This window comes from Protopterus annectens, chromosome 5.part0, assembly GCF_019279795.1.
Source record: "Protopterus annectens isolate FY-2018-M chromosome 5.part0, PAN1.0, whole genome shotgun sequence".
Classification (NCBI taxonomy): domain Eukaryota; kingdom Metazoa; phylum Chordata; order Ceratodontiformes; family Protopteridae; genus Protopterus; species Protopterus annectens.
In genome coordinates, this window is record NC_056735.1 from 950,204,556 (window position 1) to 950,226,379 (window position 21,824).

General features: G+C 42.7%; 1 protein-coding gene across 1 annotated transcript in view; it reads right to left on the minus strand.

Moving 5' to 3' along the window:
• ZC3H12C (zinc finger CCCH-type containing 12C) overlaps window positions 1-21,824 on the minus strand; it is a 581,667-nt gene that overhangs the window by 282,477 nt on the left and 277,366 nt on the right. Inside the window, exon 2 of the mRNA XM_044072719.1 lies at window positions 15,313-16,085. Within this exon, the coding sequence (XP_043928654.1) occupies window positions 15,313-16,013 (701 nt within the window). The 5' untranslated portion in view covers window positions 16,014-16,085. The remainder of the gene's footprint in view (window positions 1-15,312; window positions 16,086-21,824) is intronic.

Sequence of the window (21,824 nt, forward strand, 5' to 3'; positions counted from 1 at the left end):
TGCTCGGAAATCCCTGTCTGAGGGGGTGGGATTCTTAGCAGAGGTTGTTTTAATCCCTTTTGGCCCTTGAGAAATGACCTCAGGATCAGCTGTAGGATTTTTTAAAAAGATATTTGTGTGAGTCAGGGACTCTATAGTACCAGTCTGGTTTTCTGGGTGTAGGAGAAAGGGCGTCAGGAGTCGAGCTGGATTCGAGGAAAACATCCTCCACAACATCCAGGACTGGGGGGATGGCTAAGGGTTTGTGTTGTGGAAGATCGAGGAATTGGCTGAGTCTCTGTTTAGACAGAGTAGTTCTGACTCTCCCATTGGAAATGCTCCCTTAAGGTATGCAGGGTTTCCCCAAAGGAAAAATCCCCTGGAGGAGAGGCTGAATGACTGGCATCCCCTGTATCAGAATCCTCCTAAGTGGAAAGGGGTTGCATGTCTTCATATTCAGACACCTCAGATTCATCAGACTCTTGTTCAGACAAAACTACAGGGGACAGATCTCTTTTCCTTTTGGAGGGCGTAGCTTGGCCTCCCCTGATTAGCATGATAGGGTCTTCTGCCATTTTAAGCATTTAAGACTGAGGGAAGGTAGCAGGAGCCTGAGAGTGGGTCATTGGTTTCTTGGGTGTGGTTCGTACCCTAGGCCTAAGAAACTCGGTAGTTTTAGAAAGAATGGTAGTCGTGAAAGAAGACGTCAGTATGTGTCGCGATTCGGTAGTGTGAAGGACTTCCTCGGAAGCAGGTGCCTGCTCAACAGCTCCGGACCCATTCAAGGGTGAAACAACCGCAGGATCCTTAGTTGAGAAAGAGTTTTGCGCCATGCCGGACTCTGAAAGGGTCTCGGTAGTGGCCTACGAATCAACAGGAGCGGGCATCAGGGGCTGCGAAAGCGCCTCATTGAGTACTGGAGAACTGACTAATAGCTTAAAGGGAGCATTGTCAGTAGGTTTGGACTTGTGCGGTCTGTCTCTGTCTTTATCTTTACGATTTTTCGGAAGATCTGCTGTCGGATGGCTTACCGAAGCCATATCGGAATTCGAGGACTGTAAGCGAAAATATCTGGCTACTATAAGGGCCTGACGACGGATAATTGTGGCACTGAACAAAGCACAGAAGTGACAACAAGCGACATTGTGGTCTGGGCCTAAACAAGTGACGCAGTAAGAGTGGAAGTCTCAATGTGGTATTTGTTTTCCACAGGAGAGATAATTATTAACTTTTTCTGACATCAGTTAGTGCAAGAAAAAAGGATCCCCAACGGGATACTTAGCTTTAGAAGACTTCAACTTCAATTCGGTAGACGAAACTCGGGTAGTGGCTGACCGGCACTCGTGCAAACTGCTTTTGCTTTCTGGGCTCCATGGCAAGAAAGACTGATGTAATGGCGTCAGCTGCCTTACTTTATATTACTGACAACCTGACATCAGTCTTCAAGAGACAGCATCCGACGCAGAAATACTAAGTCTCTGGTATTCAGTCCGGCCGAGGTCTACCCTGGCAGGGATAACCCAAATATGATGACTGCAACAGTGAAACATGAAGAGCATCAGTTAGTCTTGAAACCAAGCCTTCTCTGATGGCAGAGATTAAACTTATCAGCCACTGAGGATTTCAACAGTAAATTAAGCTATGGACTTTACGTTATCTAACTGCAGATTTGGAAAACTCTGAGTAAATATAATTATACAAAATGTGTGGCTCCCCTAAACAAGTTAAAAATACACTTCTCCAAAGAGGCATCTGTGAAAGCCTTGCTCTGTGATGACAAGAGAGCAGACATCCAAAACCACAAGAAAAACAGCCAAAATATTCTGCAACAGTAAAAATCAAGCAATTATAGATTTCCTTAGGTAGGGAACTCTAATTGGAAAGATTAGTAGTATAATAAATGTCACACCACTGCCTAGAAATATGGACAATTGAAAAAGGGTTTTAAGGTACACTACACCCAAAACTAGAACATTTTTCTGGCATGAAAACTGTCTCACAGCCACTAAGGCCTGAACATAAACCCAAAATATTAGTCATAGGAGACTCCATTGTGAGACACGCAGATGTGCCCCTCACCAGGCTGGATAAGGAGAAAGTCAAGTTTAGCTGTTTGTCAGGTGCTAGAATCCACCACATCACCACTGCACTCAAGTCTCTCAACAGGTACTGTTATGACTCTGTCACAGTCCACATCTCCCTGGACTATATGAAGAGAGACATGATCGAGTGTGCTGAGTATGTGTCCCAGGCAGGTAAGTTCCTAGCCTTAAGCAGCTTTCTACCATCACCCAGAATGATGCCTCAATTCAAGAAGAAAATGACTAACAACTGGCTTAGTTTCTGGTGTCATTCCAAGGGGATCTAGGACCTGACAGCGTGGGATGACATGATTGACGAACCACAATGCTTTGCCAGAGATGGCCTGCATCTGTCTCCCTTGGGCTTCAGGCTCATGGCAAAGGATCTTGCCTCCTCCATACTGCCTTTTCTAGGCAATGCCATGAGGTCAAAACTACCAACATGAAAATTTCATCAAAACGTAAGTTAAAGGTCATGCTGTTAAACGCTAAGCATCTAAACATGAAACTGCACTCATTGCAAGCATTCTTAACCCTGGAAGAAGCAGAGATTTGTGCAGTCACAGAAACCTGGTTCAAAGCTGCAGAGAGCACCCCAGTCATGCCAGGTTACTCATCCTATCATTCATTCAGACCCCAAACCGTGGGCAGCAAAACAAAAGGAGGTGGAGCTGCAACAGATATAAAAGACATACACACCTCTAGGCTGGTCAGACAGTATGATGCACAGGAAATGCTCCAGGTGCAATTAAATGACAAGACCCCTATTCAAATCATAGCTAACTACTGGCCTCCAACTCTGACTCAAGATGCCCACTCCACCTATCTGGACCTCTTCGAATCTATAAGATTTAACCCTTTACCCTGACTCTGGGTGACTAACTATCCAACCACAGACTGGAAGAAATGCTCATGCCACAACACAAATGCCTACAGATTCCTTGATTTCGTCAATGTAAATGCCTTGGACCAGATGGTTGGCATCCCCACAAGAGGTGAAAATATCTTGGACTTGGTAATAACCAACATGAGTAACCACTGCAACATCCCTGGTAAGATCCGACCTCAAAGCAGTCACTTTCGAAGTCACCATCTCCCCCGACCTCCCTTAGCTAGGGTCAAACAAAAAAACTTCTCCAAAGCTGATTACAACCTCATCAAGAAAGGTATAAACAGCTTCACAGCCCCTTCATAGGAGCTGGCACATGTGTCCAAACCTACACCAAAGTACTACATGAGTATTTATATAGCTGCATGGAATCAGAAATACCAGACAGGATGAAATCAACCTCAAGAAAGAGTAAACCTGTCTGGTGGACATTTACAATAAACTCTATAATAAAAGGAAAAAATTGCTATCCAGGACCAAGAAGTTGCATGTGCCTAACTGGAAGCAAACTCTCCTAGCCTGAACAAGCAAATAAGAGCACATGTGAAATCCTCTAAAGCAAACTTTTAGTCCAAACTGGCTACATCTACTAAAGACAATCATAAGGCCTTCTTCACATATGTCAGCAATCTCAAGGGAAGCAACCAGATCTGCTCAGAACTGGTGGTCAAAGACACCACATACACAAAATGTTGTAGATATAGCCCACCTGCTGCCACATAGGTTCAGTGAAAACTTCACTACACCCCCCCCCATCAGTAAAACAAGACATCCTCAGTACCTGCTCCCCTCCCATTATCTCCAGGGAGCAAGTCATCACTGCACTCTCAAAGACAAAAAATACAGCCTCCATGGGACCCAATAACATCCCAGGCTGCATCCTACATGAACTCAGGAGGACCTTGCAGCACCACTAGGCACCTTATTCAACCAAAGCCTGAGTATCGGCTTTGTCCCAGCCAAGTGGAGGACAGCTACTGTCATCTCTCTGCACAAAGGTGGAGCATCCACCAATATTTCGTTTTGTCAAGGGGAGGTCATGCCTGTTAAATTTGGTTGACTTCTTTGAGACAGTCACCAAGGCCATAGACGAGGGGAAGATGGTGCACACCGCCTACCTTGACCTAGCCAAAGCCTTTGATACTATTCCCCTCTCAGGTATAATAGATAAACTCTCTCAACTAGGCATCAATCCATATGTTACCATATGGGTAGCAAACTGTCTCATTGATAGAACCCACCTAGTCAAAATAGGGGAAGCCACCTCAAGCAGTACACCCGTAACAAGCAGTGTACCCCAGGGATTGGTCTTAGGGCCTCTGCTGTTTGGGATATACTTCTTGAAGGTGCAGGCCAAATCTACTGGGCTATGGCTGACCAAGTTTATAGAGGGCTGCAAGCTGGATGCTGTCATCAATTCCCCTAGTGATGTGGACATCCTCCAAGAGGGTCTCACCCAAACAAATGGCTGGTGTGAGAAACAAGGCCTCAAACTGAATGCCAAAAAATGCATCATCATCCCTTTTGGGGAGGTGACATCCCCACAAATTATCACATTGATAATGAGGTACTAAACACGCAATCAGCCATGAGGGACTTGGAAACCCAGGTTAATATCAAACTGACTTTTGACCACCATACTGCCTCCTCTGTACGGAAAGCTTTCTACATGGCCCACCTCATTAGTAAGGGTATCTCAACCAGGGACAAGGTGGTCATAACATGCCCCTTTCGGCATGTACCTCACAAAGCACATGGAGCAGCTGGAGAGACCACAGAAGTTCCTCACCCGGAGAATCTAGAGCCTCAAACATCTACCCTACACAGATAGGCTAAAAGCCCTGTCCCTCTACTCAGTCTCCTACAGACTCCTCAGAGGTTACCGCTGTCTGGCATACAAAGCAATCTCAAACCCCGCCCTGATGGGCCTGCTGCATATTCGCAATTCAAGCTCCACTAGAATAACCCACATGTGCAACCTCAACCTGGTCTGTTACACCAACAGGACTTGTTGGCGGGACAGATTTGCGTCCCAGAGACTCCCCCTTTTGTGCAACAGACTCTCTCTCTCCACGTAAAGCAGAGCACCTCATTAAACCTTTTTAAGCGCAATATGGATAACTGGATGGGGAACAGAAAATACACCCATGGGATTCTACCTGTGTCCCTGCTGGACAGTGACATAGGGTGCTGACTTGTTGGAACATGGACTAAATTCTTGGCTAGGCTTTTAAGGGCCTCAGGGCCAATAGCCTAGTAACTTCCTATGATCCTAGAAGATGCTTAGTTCTATAAACACAGTACCATTTTAAACAATTCATTTATTTCCGTTATCAAAGTAAATGTATTTAAAATGCAGCAATTGTAATTAATCTGCATTACATAAATTTTCAATTCTCTTGACAATTATAAGATCATTCATCTTGTCCGTTCAGTGCTATACATTTAACTTTTCACTCTAGTAATTTTCTTGCCAAAGGCAGAAGGTGGATTGCATTATTTGATTAGTCAAATTTCTTTACAGCCACCCCAACAGCAAAATTTGTAATTATCCTTACAGTAGTGTGGCTAAAGGAAATATCAGCTCTCCCCAAACACACCCATTACTTCTGCAAGAAAGTACATTTGTGTAAGCTCTTACCATAACAGTAGATGTCATACTTCTCTCTGTTACAGTATTCTTAACAAATGGGATATACTGCCAATGGCAATCGAAGAAAAGGCCATCCTACCAGTCATATCTTCTTTCAGGCTCCATACATCAGAAGTATATCTTACGGCGAAAGCATAAAGAACATTAGTGATGTACAAGTGCCTAATCCTCAGAACAGAGGATTAGGCACTTGTATATCACTAATCCTCAGAAACTGAACTGCTGTAAAAGAACCACAGCAGCCCAAGAGGAAAAGTTTGACATGTGCATCCAGGAAGGGAAGAAAGAAAGAAGAGACCTCTTGGCCAGCTGAAAAGTAACAGAAAAGAAAATGAGGGGATGGAAGGACATAATACTGCAACAGTGAGACGTAGGACATTTACTGTTCTACTAAGATCTTACACAACTGTACTATGTCCTTCGTTAAAGTTACTGGAGAGGATGAGAGGAGGAAGACAAAGAGCAGCCTTCCAAAAAACCTATGCAAGGGTAATGTTCAGTAACGATATGCACACAGGACCAAGTAACAGCTTCAAAAATGGATCTAGTAATCAGATCCTTGAAAAAACACCAGAAGAAGACACAGCCCTTGTAGAATGAGCACAAACAGAAGAAGAAAGTTACTTGTCATAAAAAGAATAGCAAAAAGACAAGGCCTTAAAAATCCATGAGGAGATGGTTTGCTTAGACACAGCCAAACCTAAATTTATGGGCATGAAAGGAAACAAAAATTTCCTATCATCTTTGGTTTTCACTAGGTAATAGCTGAGCTGTCTACATAAATCCAAGGTGTGAAGAAACCTCTCACTATCTTTCTGCAGAGAGGGGGGAGAAGGAAGATGAATTGCTTGATTTAAGGATGGATCATTGGATCATTTAACCACCTTGGGCATAAAGGAAAGATCAGTACAGACACCTTGTCCTACTGAACAAAAAAGAAAAAAGGTGGAATGTACTTGGAGTTCAGAGACCCTCTTGACAGAGAGCTATTAACAGTACAGTTTTCCAAGTACAGTGTTGCAAAGAACAGGTTACTCCAGGTTCAAAAGGAGATTGAGTCACTTTCTAAAGAAAGAAAATTAAAGGTCCCAAGGAGGAAGAAAAGTTTTCTTGGCGGTCCTAATATGAAGGACAGACACCTTGCAAAAATGTCCTTGAAACTAGAAACCAGTGGTAGATTTAGAAGCAGAAATGGCCAACAAACATGCTTTAACAGATGAATATGCCAAATCACAGATGAGAAAGGACTGCAGAAATGCCCATGAAAAGCTGTCCGGGTCAAGCTTAAGACACCAAATAACAAATCTCTTCCATTTAGTCACAAAGGATTTTCTTGTAGGGGATTTCCTGGTCTCTCGCAAAATCTGAAGCACATTCCCCAGAGAAATGGTGTCTAAAATAAATCAAAAACTTATCAAAACAAAGGCTGAATGAGAGATCCCTTGTCATGGGCGAGTAGATCCATCTGGTAAGGTAACTTGTAATGATTGCCCCTGGCCAAAAGGAACAACAGAAAAAAAAACAATGCTGTCAGGACCAAAAGTCATTTAACAGCAACATTTTGATCTGTCCCACAAGATCTTTTACAGCAGTTTTGGCAATAGAGTAGGGGGATAAGTATACAAAAACATTACCTTCCAGAAAAAAGACATGACGTCCACTCTCCAAGCTAGAAGACTTTGCACTCTGGAACATAATCCAGGAAGTTGTCTGTTCAGAGGAGAGAGAAAGATCTACTGAAGGAGTACACACCAATGAAGAATGTCAAAAAAAACAACTCCCTGTGAAGCATCCATTTGTTAGGATCTAACCTGGTCGTGCTCAGTGCATCTGCCATTAGACTTTGCTCTGAAGGTATATAAACCACCTGAAGAGTCAAACGAAGGCATATTGCAAAATCCTAAGCCAGAAGAGCCAACCTGCAAAGAAGGTAGGATTTTGTGCCTCCTTTCTTACTGATATACCACACGACTATGGTATTGTCTATAAGAATCATCAGAGGGCCATGGGAATGGACAGCATGGAGAGCCAGAATCAGAGCTCTCATCTCCTTGATGCTGACATGATCTGCCAGCTGCATAGGAGATCAAACTCCCTGAACCCTGACATTGTTGAAGGAAGCTCTGCAACCCTGATCTAAAGCATCCATCTATAGCTCCTGAGTGGAAATAGGGACCTGAAGAGGCAGGCTAAAATTCAGACAGATCTTATGAATCCACCAGTAGAACTCGACCTTGTGGCAAGGGAAAAGGAAAGGGAAAAAACTGAGGATGGCAATGCTGAAGCCAGACGTTTTTGAAGTACCAGTGAAACTTTCTCATATGGAGTCTGGCAAAAGAAAACACAGGAATGTTGGATGCCATGAACCTCAAAGCTCAAAGGAATTCCTTAGCCAAAAGCAATGAGAGAGGAAGAAGGGACTGAAAAATAAGCTGTCACGGGCAGAACTTTGGGAGGAGGCAACAGAGCCATCATTGGCACAGTCTGAATCCTGCAGTCTAGAAAAAACTTATTTTGAGGAGTCGTCCGCACAAACTTTTTGAAGTTCAAGGTGAACCCTAGACTTTGCAGAAGTGGCACTGTAAATTTGAAATCCTGAAAATGATGCTGGGAAGGAGCCTGAATTAAAGAGATCATCTAAATAAGGGAAAATCTAAATTCCCTGAAGCTGCAGAAGGCTACCACCAGGGCTAGACATTTAGTAAAGACCCTAGGGCTGTAGAAAGACCAAAAGGCATAAGAGAGAATTGATAATATGAGGAAGACACAAAAAGAAATTAAAAATTCCCAAAGAGAGGGTGAATAGGTATGTGAAGACAATTATCTTTCAAATCCAGAGACAGAGACACCAGGAAAACTTGGGGAAACAGTAGAGGGAAGAGAGACTGAAGAGACAGCATCTTGAAGGAACCTTTAGAAAAAGTGTTGAGGAAAGAAAGATCCAGAATGGGCCACCAAGATCCCTCCTTTCTGGGAACCAGAAACATCCTGTAATAACCAGCGTGCCCTGTTGAGAGGGAGGAATTGGGTGAATGATTCCCTGCAATAAATGATCCAGAACAATCAAGAGGAAAAGAAAGGCGGTTGGGAAAGACCTGAAAGGGAAGAAGGGATTTCTAAACCATTTTGGACAATGGAAAGCACCCAAGTCTGTGGTTATCTACTGGCAAACAGGAAAGACCAGGAGTTAACCTGAGGGAAAGAGGAATCTGACCGAGAGGTAGAAGTGGCTGAATGTCAAATGGAAGCAGATTTGTCAGGGAAAGCAGGCTTTTGCAGCTTAGAACACTGAAGATTTATCAGAAAAAAAATGTTAGAAGACCTCTTATCCCATAAATCTGTCTTGGCTGCCTTCAAACAAAAGAAGGCTCAGAGTGATAATGTCTCTGAAACCTAAGAACAGGAAACAGAAAGATCTGTTTCAAATACTGCATGACTGACTCTGCTGCAGCTAAGTTGTTTACCATTTTGTAAGACAAGAGTAAAGATATTTTCGTTATTTAAAGGAGAATCAAGGAGCTTTGACTTTACATCATCAGGGAGAACCCGAAGTGGAATCAAGACTACCTTCTCATCACAGGCCCTGATGCAGCTGCCAAAGCAACATCATAAATGCACTTTACAGAATGACAAGCCACCTAGGAAGCTGTGCTCAACAGGGTCATAGCAAAAGATTTTGCTTCAGAATCAGGCAAATTAGTCAGAATACCCCCAAGCTGAGAGACAGGGACAGAGACAACAGCCAGCACACAACTAGTCATACAAGTCTGGCAGTTAATTGCATTGAAAGCTAAACTGGTAGAAGTAATTTCCCCCCCGTATAGGCCCACTGCATGACAGTAGTTGTCTGAAAGTAAAGGCTTACAAGAGGATAGCAATTTAGATGGCTTGTCAGCAGCTAAGGAAATCATAGCACAGTCGTAAGAAGGGCTTTACACAAAAAACGTCAGGGTTTCAGGGACTTTCATAGGTAAGTACTAGGCTAGGTGCCCTTACAAATCATTTTAAAACCTAGCCAATTTCTCTTTTTATGCTCGAAATAACCTATCCTACTATTTTATACACTGGCTTTACCTATCCCACAGCGATAACTATATGTTACCCATAATGAGAATAACTGGGATCATACCATTCATAATCTGAGGGGACCCATGCATAGAATTAAGCATTTAGTAGCCACATCTGTCCAGCTGTAGTACAAGGGCAGTCCTGGGGTAAATTTTCTGTTTCCCATTCACAGATCTAAGTTGCACTAGAAAATAGACAAGGATGAACTTTATTCCACAGCAGCAGTATCTTCTGCAAAATATACCTATTCTGTTGGTGTTACGGAAGACATTTAGATCCCTAGACAGAGTATTTCTGATGCCATTAGACTTGCTGATGTGCATTAAATCCATCAGTAATGGGTTGGAGGATGCTTTGTATGCCAGTCATAGATTAACTCTTAGCAATCCAATAACCTGATAACGGAACTCCTGGAGCAAAAATAAACTAGTAACCACACAATCACTCCAGTAAACACCAGGTCCCAATAAAGGCAATCTCAGTGGGTCCAAATGAACAAGCCACGATGTCTAAGATTGACTGCTTTCGTATCCAATAACAGGAAAGTTCATCAGACCTGGTGTTTACTGGAGAGATTGTGTGGTAACACTTAGCAATCTATAGGATGCAGAGTGCATGGGGCTTTGAGTTAGTCCATGTAGGGCATGTTGTTTAGGCCTTGTATCCTTTTAGTGAGGTACCTCTGTAAGCATTCCAGTAGCTGCATGTGTATGGAAAGATGCATGCCAAAAGGAGCATTATATTCAATGACTGGCCTAAAGAGGGCTGAGTAAAGGGGGACAATGACATTCCTAGATCTAGACAAAATAACTATGTTTATAAGCTGCGCAATATACAAAGACTTCCTTACAACAACAGACACATGCTGATCAAAAGTTAGGTCACTGTCTACCCAAGTTCCCAAATCCCAAACAACTGCGCCAGCTCTTAGGTGTGCATTATCAATGTGATAACTCCCTGGGGTAGACAGCTTCCCAAAAGATAAAATAATGCATTTTTTGTCATATAGTTTCAAACCATGGTTTTGACACTAGTTACTTGAGACAAACCTTACTGCAGAATGGCTAAGTCATTTGGGGATTCGATGACTATTCTTAGCTTGCAGTCATCGTGCAAACTTAGTCAGCCAAGCCCCTTTGGTATTGGCATTTACTTCATAAAAGTAGATATCAAACAGGAGAGGTCCCAGCACAGAATGCTGGGGGACTCCACTGGTAACTGGTCTCTTAGTGGAGGTAACCTCACTTATTTTGATCATCTGTGTCCTATCTATAAGCCAGCTGGCAATCCAATGGGTGGACACAGGGGTCAATACCTCACTCAGGCATAGTAGAAAAGCTAGATAAACTGGGAACTGTGTCAAAAGCTTTAGCCAAGTCGAAGTATGAGGTATGTTTTCTAGAACCTGCAATGCTTCCTTGGAAGAGGAAGCTGGGAATCAGGGGCTTGAAATGCTAAAGAGAAAGTGTCCAACAAAATATCCAACACAAGAAGACTGCAAATGGATGGGGTGAATCAATCTCCAGAGCTCACAGTACCTCTTTTGGAAATCAGAAACATGGGAACAATCCCATTTAAAATGTTCCATCATATATATTACAGTATCTCCAAAGAACAATTATTCCACAGGATAATCTTTTGAAAAAGAATCCTCTTCCTCAGACCCTAAGATGAGAACAGAATACAGCGGAGAAGAGTAAGCCAAGGACTATTCACCAGAATATGAACATAACTCAGAGGATTCAACCTCCCTATGCTGTTTTGGAGGAGAAGAGGACCAATAAAAAGAAGGGACAGACAAGCCCTGAGAAGGCTTCGAAATCCTTTAAGAGCATTAAAAAGACCCTGTGTGAAATCCTGCCACTCCTTTGGAGGATTCCTTGCCACAGAAGCCACATGCCTGTTCTTCTGTTTCTTTTCCATGGCATCACCAGCCCTAAAAAACCTAGGAGGCTCAAACCCCTGCCTGTATTCAGTAAGAGTATCAGGGACCTCCCTCCTTAATTAGTATCTGGGGATTACCCCTAGGCTCCTCTGATTATCAGCCACAGTTCCCCCTTCACATCTGCAGCAGACGTAGGCACAGCCTCAGTGGACATGTAAGTAGGCAGCCCCGTGCCAGCCTCTAACTGGTTAGCAGTACAGGGCACTGACACCAGCACAGGATGGTCCTCAGGTTCATCATCCAGAGTAGGCTGGACAGCAACAGATCCAATGCACACCTTCTTAGGCTTATTTTTAAATGGCTGAACATTGGGGCATGCAGACTCGGAAGCCATGGTACCCTGGGAATCCACAAGTAAATAGAGTGCTGTGAAGAGTCTTTGGAACAAATCTCGCATGCAGTATGGTCATAAGTAGCACCCAAACAAAAAAGGCACTTGTGTGTATCTTCATGGGGAATCTGTCTTTCACATTCACATCTTCCCTTCCCAGATGACATGTAAAACAAAGAAAACGACAAAAGGAAAAAAAAAGAAGGAAAAGACTCCAGTGTGGCACTTAACTTGTCATGTTTCAGTAGCTGAAACAGGTTGGCAAATGACCTGGAGGCCAAATTCAAAGAAAAGCATATGGACTGGCACAAAGGAGTTCTGAGGATTAGACACCTGTACATCATTTAAGTACCTCACCCCTTTGATGTACAACATACATCTAACATATGGCCCCTGGAAGGAGATGAGGCTTTAGTATGCTGGTCAGACATTCAGCTGCCATCAGCTGGACATCCCTAAGAATAAAAGTCCCATATCGTACTGCGACAGTGTGAAGGAAGGACATCTAGAGGCTGAGACACTACTTACTTCTCTAAAACATAACTCTACCTGATCGCAATAATTTAAGTGAGAGAAAATGCCCTAACTGGACTATAATTCAAATAGCACGTAATGCACAGATTAAGACACATACTGCCGCGGTGGTACGGCGGTAGCATTGTTACCTCACAGCAAGAGGTTCTCCCGTTCGATTCTTGGCTTGGCTTGGGAGTGCCTTCTGTGTGGAGTCTGCATGTCCTCCCCGCGGTTGGGTAGCATTCGAAAGACATGCATGAGTAAATGGGCGTGCCTTCGTTGAAGGTTGGGCGTCGAGCTGGCACCTCGGTGTTTCATAAAAATCTACTGCCAGTCATTAGCGGACCGGAGTTCCACTGTGGCGACCCCTTACCGGGAAAAAGCTGAAAGACAAACAACAACAACTGCAACTGTCTATATTCAACCGCCATCTAATTTAACTATTCTTCAAAGTACCATCCAAGATACAATGAATACAACTAAACTTCATAAACTTGTTATAGTAGGAGACCAACTACAACTATGAGAGAAATACAACAAGGTTTAGTCAGTTTCCATCTTCCAAAACCCTTACTCAAATTGTTACTTCAGGAACAAGGCCATACAAGTCTTCCATTTCAGATACGATTAAAAATAACCATAATAAATTTACTAATCTCTTTCCAGCAACTAGAGTAACAGCTTATCTACTGCTTTTGTAATGTATGCAAGGGGCAATAGTATTACTGAACACTGTAACGAAACCTAAAGGACATAGTATGTCTCTAATGTGTAGAAGTGAGTTATGGAAGTTATCTACTCTATCTTCTTTCTATACTTGCTGTTAAACACCTCTATAACATGTATATATATTAATGTAGCCTATGACTGTTGGCAAATACACTCTTTGGTTAACTCACTATCTTATATTTACTATACTTCTATAAGAAGTATAAAGATTGTGTACTCTATATATTGTTTAATGAACCTTTTGGTTAACATGTCTTTCTCTTGTTAATGATTTTACTGCTCTGGAGCTTTTCTCCCCGGGCCTCCACTGAAAATGGACATATATCCAGTTGGACTCTCCCAGTTAACAAATGTAAAATAAATAAAATACTAATCTTCAGATTGTGCCACCTTCTCAGAGTGACCAATTCCCTCTATTCTGCCAACAGACATTTACAATAACCCCCCCCCATCTCATACAAACTTGTATTATATCTGAAAACCCTTCCAATTTAAAAGCACAACTACAGCCCACTGACAATCCTATCTCTGCCTTTTCTGCATTTTAAAATATCCTGTGCCCTATACTATCCCCTGGATAAATCCAACACTCAGACAGAGAAAAGGCATGGAATTATGGAAAAAAAAACAATTCATTGATATCACAGCACTTGACAATTACTAACAGCTATGGAAAAAAAAAAAACAATTCATTGATCACAGCACTTGACAATTACTAACAGCTAACAACAAAGTAGCACCTAAAACAAAGCCAAAGTTAATTACTTCAGGTCTACCCAGAAGGTTCAAATGGGTCACCCCCAAAATTCTTTGTGTCCATTAAACATTTAATGTCACCCAAGATCTTTCTTAAACAATCCATTTTTCAACAAAACTGTCTGAACCACAAATCAGCACATCCCTATCCTCAGCTTTGTCTCACATCTTCCCAACATTTATAAATCACCATTACCTAACCCAGTGACCCTCTTTCACGGTCTCATTCAAAAATCTCCTTATCAAGTCCCTATGTACCAAAAAAAGTCCAAAAATTGCCAAGAAAAATGTGTACGTCTAAATCAGGTGCTGACAACCTGCAACAATGTGAGCCCTACCAAGCCATAATAACAGGTCATACTGAAGTGGGACTATAAGTAGCAGACAAGGCTGCTTACTTATTACCAGTAATGATTATTAATTATTACTACTATTAGCTTATTGTTGGAAAACAGTGGCACTCACCAATATAGACGAACTACTAACTCTTACAATTTTTTCCCACCTGCATACTATTTGTAAAATGCTTCAACATTTTTTCTGCATGTGATGTTTAAAAGAAATTGTCACAAGTGGCTGCTTTCTGAAATGCAGTCCCTCAATCTGAAAGCTTCTTATAAAGAAAAGACAAAACAAGCGTAAAGCTGAAGATCATGCCATGTAAGACAGTACTTACTACACCTTTCATGTTTGTTCCTTCTGCTAAAGTGAGTACACCTCCACAACTTCACACAGCAATGTACCATCCCCCACATTTTTAGCCTGTTAGATATATTCAAAATACAGTACAGTTCCACCGTATTGAAGGCTAAAGCCCTGATTGTGATCCATCATCAGTTATTGACCTGGGTACTAAAGTAGCTGAATGGGCAAAGTTGGAGTGAGCAGGTGACATTGGCTTGCTCATACTGGAGGGGGGAGGCATCCCACTCCACTAAACTACCAACACATGGCAGAGGACAAGTGTCACGGCATACAACAAAAAGAAGCCAAAGCATACACCCACCACTGCAGGCATAAGTGAACTAGTACTGAGGAAATCTGAGTATAAAAGGTTGCTGTGAGGAGATGGGGGGGAGGGGGGGGGCAAACAAAAACCTGATTGCTGCCTGGGTGGCAGCCTGTCAAAATCAACTGTGACCTGAACATTAATGGCATGATCGGTGGTCAGCTGACACAGGAGAAAAAGAATCAGAAAAAATGCACTACTTGAATTCAAGGCTTTTTCATTTAAAATGTATAATCAAAACAGAATGACAATTATGGGAAATCTTCCATTTGAATTAAAGCTACCACAATAATATCTTTTACACACACAAACTTGCAAAGTACTTTTATGCTCAAGAAATAATAGCGGATACATACCTCATTGCAACATTGCTTCCATCAATTACTATTGGCCTTAAGTTATCACTGTCATCTATTAAGTCTGCTTCGGGTGGAGATTCTGACCTATGTAACTCAAAGGAACAGGATTCTCTAACAGTAGTGTTAGTACTATTAAGTGCTTGCTCAGAATCCAATTTACTGCCAAGTTTGACAAGTTCTCCTAAGATATCATTGGTTAAAGCATCAAAACCCAGTTTGTTCAGGACATGCTGAACCTGGTCTTCAGAGTACCCAAGTTTAAGTGCAAACTCCATTTTTGTCTGGTATTCCTTTACATCTGGTGGCTTCTTCTCTTCTTTTGTAAACAAACCCTCTTCAGCTTTCATCTCCTGCAAAACGTCTTCTTGCTTGGAGCCACATTTGCTTAAACGCCATGACCTACAAAGTTGAGGATGCATCTTTGCTGTCTGAATAGATTCACGAGTAATACTGCTAAAACGATCAGAGTCACTATCTGAACTTGTGCATTCTTCTGAATCACCACTACAGCTGCTAGTCTCTTTGGTGACACACTTGCCTGCATCATCCATTCTGGAATTTATTTTTTCCATTATTGGTCTGTCCACCACAGACCAAGGTAAAACTGTACAGGTATGTCTGTTGATACTGTCTACATAAAGATAGTTTATGTCCAGGACCGCATCTGCTTCGATCTCCAAGTGATCCTTCAAGCCCATGAAGCTGCTGCATATACCAGATTCCAAATCACTAATTCTTCTGTATTCTTTAAAGCAGAGGGTCTTGTATTCCTAGCGTGAGAAAAGACAAAGACATAACTCATTCTGCTTAGGCAACATATACCACAATTCTTTTTTTTTTTTTTTTTTTTTTGAACTGAAAATATGCTGGAAAAAAAAAATCAGAATTCAGACTCAATCTAATCTCATTTCAGTTTCCATTATAAGAAAATATTTTAAACTGTATCCATTTGGTCTAGCTACACATATTAGATACACAAGGTCAGTGGAACAAGTCAAGGGCATTGTATGATGCTGCAGCCCATAAAAGAATTTAAGAACTAAGTGACAGGATATCAAAGAATATTTTTCAGAAGTACCAGGTAGAGCTCTTCCAACTCACCCCTAACAAAGACACAACAGTTAAGTCCTGGCAGAAGGTCTAAAATGCCATTAAAGTGTGTTCAATGTCCAAGCTATATCTGCTTTATGCAGGAGACCAAGACTTTCTCTCATCTGCCATTAAGTACCTCAATGTTCTACCTCTCTTCATCCCCACCTTCTCACTTTTCTGCATGTCCCATGCCCTCTTGAATGCCTCTGTAGACTCCTTTGCACCACTCATTCAGGAAGTCCACAATCCTTCTGTGAAAAATTACTTCAAAGAGGCAGGGAGTACTTAATCCCTGCAGTATGCCGCCTATGCCCCCCCCCTCCTTCCCTCCCATACTTTCTCTTCTGAATGACTCCATTACATCTCCCTGACAGGCACCAATATGATGTTTAGCTTGCCTCTTCTGGTTTCAAGTGAGAACAACCCTTGCTCCTCTAGCTAAGAAACTTGGGTCACTTTGTGCTAGATGGACAGGCAACACAATGTAAAGTCCCAACAGTGGGGAATGCTTCTCAGTTTAGTATCTGACTGAACAACAACTCATATGGCATAAAGAGGTAGAGGCTTAACCTGTCCACTAGCAAACCACAGCAAGCAAGAATATTTCTGACTGGATTTTCCTGTCACACTCACAAGGCCTTGTACAAAGCACATTACACAGAATTTCCTCTTTTTGCTGATGAACAAAACTATTGCCACATTGTCAGCATGAATAAAGAGGGATTCCTTGTGAAGATAGTCCAGAGCAGTTTTTATCTAAAGTATGCTAATAAGGAAGTGATACTCCTGAGGTGTCCACACTGCCTGGACAGCTGCCTATGTCTCCAAACAATGGCAAATGCATCACTGATTACTATCATCCACAGAATCTGAAGATGGAAGAAATTTTCTGTCTGGAGAGTAACAAGATCTAGCCACCAAGGTACTGACCAGCATCACACCTTGAACATTCTAATGGAATGGAAAAGAACATCAGAAAGTTGAAACCACTGGAGCTTGACATGCCAGTGAAGGACTCTCATGTGAAGTCTGGCATTAGGGACCATGTATGCTGACAATGCCATTAATCATAGAATCATCTGTCAGGATTCTGCTTACTCTTTAGGAAGACATGTTAACAGGGGCTGCATAGGTGAGACAAAACTGCCTTTTCTGAGAAGGACTATCATACCACAAGGAGTCCCAAAGTCACAGATACTGAGCCCATAAGGCAAGCATCGACCCAGCCAAACATTGTTATTATAGGTGACTCCACTGTAAGACATACACGTGTCTTTTACCACGGTGAGCAAGGAGAGTGAAGGTTAGTTGCTTGCCTGGTGCCAGGATCCATCAGATCACACGTGCACTCAAGTTCTGGTACCACAAGTACCAGTAGGACATTGTATGTAGTTCATGCCGGTGTCAATGTCTCGAGTTGTAACTCCCTGGACTACATGAAAACAGAGACATGATGGAGCTCTCAAACTGTCTCTCTAAGGCAGGTATGAGCCTAGCATCGACCAGCATTCTACGTTCTCCAGGATGATGTCGTGATACAAGCAAGAAATAGACTTCAATAATTGGCTTAGTTTTTGGTGTCATTCAAAGGGGGTCCAATATTTCTCAGCCTGGGAAGATACATCAACAGACCATGCTGCTTTGTCAGGGATGGCCTACATCGGTCAACCTCTAGGGTTTCAATTATTGGTAAACATATTGCTAATCTCCACAGTGCCTTTTTAAGGCAATGCCAGCCTGATAAGTCCGCCAACATAACGAAACAAGCAAAGAAAAATACGAGGAGCCTGAACAAGAAACTCTGTTCCCTACAAACCCCTCTCACTCTGGAAGACATTGACATCTATGTTGCGACTGACACATGGTTTAAAATACTGGACAGTCCTCTGGTTGTGCAGGGCTATAACAGCTTCTAAACGCTTATACCACCTAATGCACAGGCGGGAGGAAAAAAGGTGGAGGTATATCAATCTACATCCACAAGTGACCTACATCAAGGCTGGTAAATCCGCATGATGCATCACAGCTTCTTCATGTCCAAATAACCAAACAGAAAGGTCCCATACCATTTATCAGATAGCTACAGAACCCCTTCTATGACAAAAGAAAGCCACAATGCCTATCTACAGCAACAAGAATCACTCAGTATTAAAGCCAATACCATTTTCCTAGATTATCTAAACTATCCAACTATAGACTGGGAAAAGTACAGTTGTGTACCTACCATAAATGTAGATGTTCGTGTGTATTCACTGTTGCAGTCATTGCACTTGGGTTATCCTGCTGGCAGGTGACCCGCAGTCGGCCCGAGTTCCAAAGTTTTGGTCCGGCGTCTGTTGTTGTCGCTTCTTCCCTGACGTCAGTGCGCCAGGGGTATACAAGATGCAACTGACGCCATTTTCTTCAGTGTTTCTTGCCCCAGATGTCAGGTGCCCCAAAATAGGTAGGCAATACATATTGCTAATAAAGACATACAGCAAAATATAAACAATACCTTCAGCTACAAGCAAATACACCAAAAAGGTTGTATAGCATAGAAAGGTATAGAAAAGTCCCAGCAAAGAAAGTAGGGATGGAGGGTGGGTAACCTGGACTGCAACAGTGAATACACTCGAACATCTACATTTATGGCAGGTACACAACTGTACTATGTTCATCGTGTTTCACTGTTGCAGTCATTACACTTGGTAGAATCCCAAAGCTGAGGTAGGGTGGCTGGGTCTAAACAGGATTAGGAGTGGCTATGAGGCCCTGCAGAACTGCAGTGACAACACCTGCTCTTGATTTAGAGTAAAGAGGCAAGTGGTAATGCTTGGTAAAAGTGTGCACTGAACTCCAAGTTGCAGCTTCCAAAATGTCCTTGGTTGGTACTCCTCTGAGGAAGGCTGCTGACGTGGCAGCTGCCCTGGTAGAGTGTGGTCTAATGTTAGGCACTGGCTTTCCATGTTGTGCATAGCAGAACCGAATACAGTGTCCTATCCACTTAGAAATAGTCTGCTTTGAGATGGCCTTTCCTTGAGATCCTACAGCATAAGCTACAAACAGTTGCTCGGTTTTTCTGAATGCTTTTGTTTTATCCAAGTAGAAGCGTAACTGCCTGTGTATGTCCAAAGTGTGTAGAAGTCTCTCCCCTTTATTCTGGGGATTTGGATAGAATGTTGGCAGATGAATGGTTTGGTTAAGAGCCACACTGGATACCACGTTTGGCATAAATGTTGGGTTCGTCCTTAGAGAAACCATGTCTTGATGAAAAACGAAAAAAGGTTCCACTGCCATTAAAGCCTGTAGCTCTGAGACTCTTCGTGCAGAAGTTATTGCTAGGAGCAGAGCAGTTTTCCATGATAAGAATTTTATATCGGCTGTATTGGCTGGCTCAAAAGGAGGCAAAGTGAGTTTCTCCAAGACAAAGTTGAGGTCCCAAGTAGGTGTCGGTGCTCTCCGGGGGGGGGGGGGGGGTCTTATGTTTTTAGCCCCTCTGAGGCACTGTCTTAGTAGTGGATGAGAGAAAACAGGAGGTTCCGTGGTAAAATGAGCTGAAATGGCAGAGGCATGGATCTTAACAGATGAAAAGGATAGGCCTTTGTCCAACATCTCAGTTAAGTATTGTAAAATCTGAGAGATATTTGGTACAAGTGGGTCAAAGCTTTGTGCCTGGTTCCAGTGGCAGAATCTCTTCCATTTGTCTGCATAAGATTTCCTGGTGCTGGGCCTCCTGGCCTCCAGAATGACATACATAACAGCTTTAGAGAGAGGTGTGGTCTGACTGTCTATGGTATCTGCCATGCAGCCAGATTTAAGGTTCTGAGTTGGCTGTGCAGGATCTGATTGTTTTGTTGAGTCAGAAGTTGAGGGATTTGAGGTAAAGTCCAGGCTGGGCCTTGAGCCAAGTTCTTTAAGATTGGGTACCAGTGCTGGCGTGGCCAGTCTGGGGCAATCAATATAATTTTTAGCCTCTCTTGTCTGACTTTTAGGAGCACCTTGGAAAGGAGAGGCAGAGGTGGGAAGGCATAAACTTTTAGGTTTCTCCAGCTGAATGAGAGAGCATCCACTTTCCATGCTTGTGTGTGATAAGTCCTTGTGCAGAATTTTTGAAGTTGGCAGTTGAGAGGGGAGGCAAAAAGATCTATGTCCGGGCATCCCTATTTCTTTGTTATCATGTTGAACACCTGTGGATTTAGTTTCCACTCGTGAGGATCCATGAGGTTTCTGCTTAGATCGTCTGCCAGAGTATTTTTCTTTCCTGGCAGGAATTGTGCTTGCAGATGAACTTGATAGGTCAGTACTTTGTTCCACAAAGTCATAGCTTGTCTGCAAAGGGGGTATGAGTGCGTGCCCCCTTGCTTATATACCACATTACTGTGGTGTTGTCCGTCTTTAGTAGTAGTTGTCCTGGATGCAGTAGGTCCTTGAAGGCTGTCAGGGCATTCTGTACAGCTAGCATCTCTTTTTGATTGATGTGAAGATGCACTTGTTCTGCGGACCACTTGCCCTGAATACATTTTCCTGCCATGTGCGCCCCCCAGGCATAATCCGATGCATCTGTTGTCAGTGTTTGCCTGGCTGTGGGAAAAGTGAAACGTTGTCCCTTGTTGTGGTGACATGCCAGTGCCCACCATCGAAACTCCTGTTGCAGGCAGGAAATAACAGTTATTGTTGCTTCCAAGCTGTGGCAATGTTGAGTCCAAACATTTTTTAGATACCATTGTAACTTCCTCATATGCAGTTTTGCATATGGAATTAGTAGGATGCAGGATGCCATGAACCACAAAGCCTGCAGAATTTTTCTTGCAGGTAGCTGGGTTTTTGTTGCCATCATTTGAAAGTAATTTGTCAGTTGCATTTGCTTGTCTGGCGTGAGATAAGCCATCTGGGTAGTTGTATTCAAGCTTGCACCCAGGTATATTATCTCTTGAGAGGGCACTAGTTTTGATTTCTTTTCATTTACTGTGTACCCTAGGCCAACTAGTAAACTTTTTACAAATGCCAGATGCTTTAGAAGAATGTCCTTGCTCTCTGCTTGAATAAGGCAGTCGTCCAAATAGGGATATATATGAATTCCTTTTTGTCTGCAAAAAGCAATTACTGGTGCCAGGCATTTTGTGAAGACCCTGGGTGCAGTAGATAAGCCAAAGAGCAGTGCAGAGAATTGGTAATGCATTGTGCCAGCTATGAATCAGAGGTATCTTCTGCAATTTTGTCTGATTGTGACATGCAGGTATGCCTCTTTGAGGTCCAAAGTAACAAGCCAAGCCTTTTTGCCCAGCATGGGTAGAAGTTGCTGCAGTGTCAACATCTTGAATTTTGGAACATCCAGGAAAGTGTTTTAGACAGATCCAGAATGGTTCTCCAGGCTTTGTCCTTTCTGGGAACCAAGAAAAGTCTTGAGTAAAATCCGTGTCCCTGTTCTTGCTGAGGTA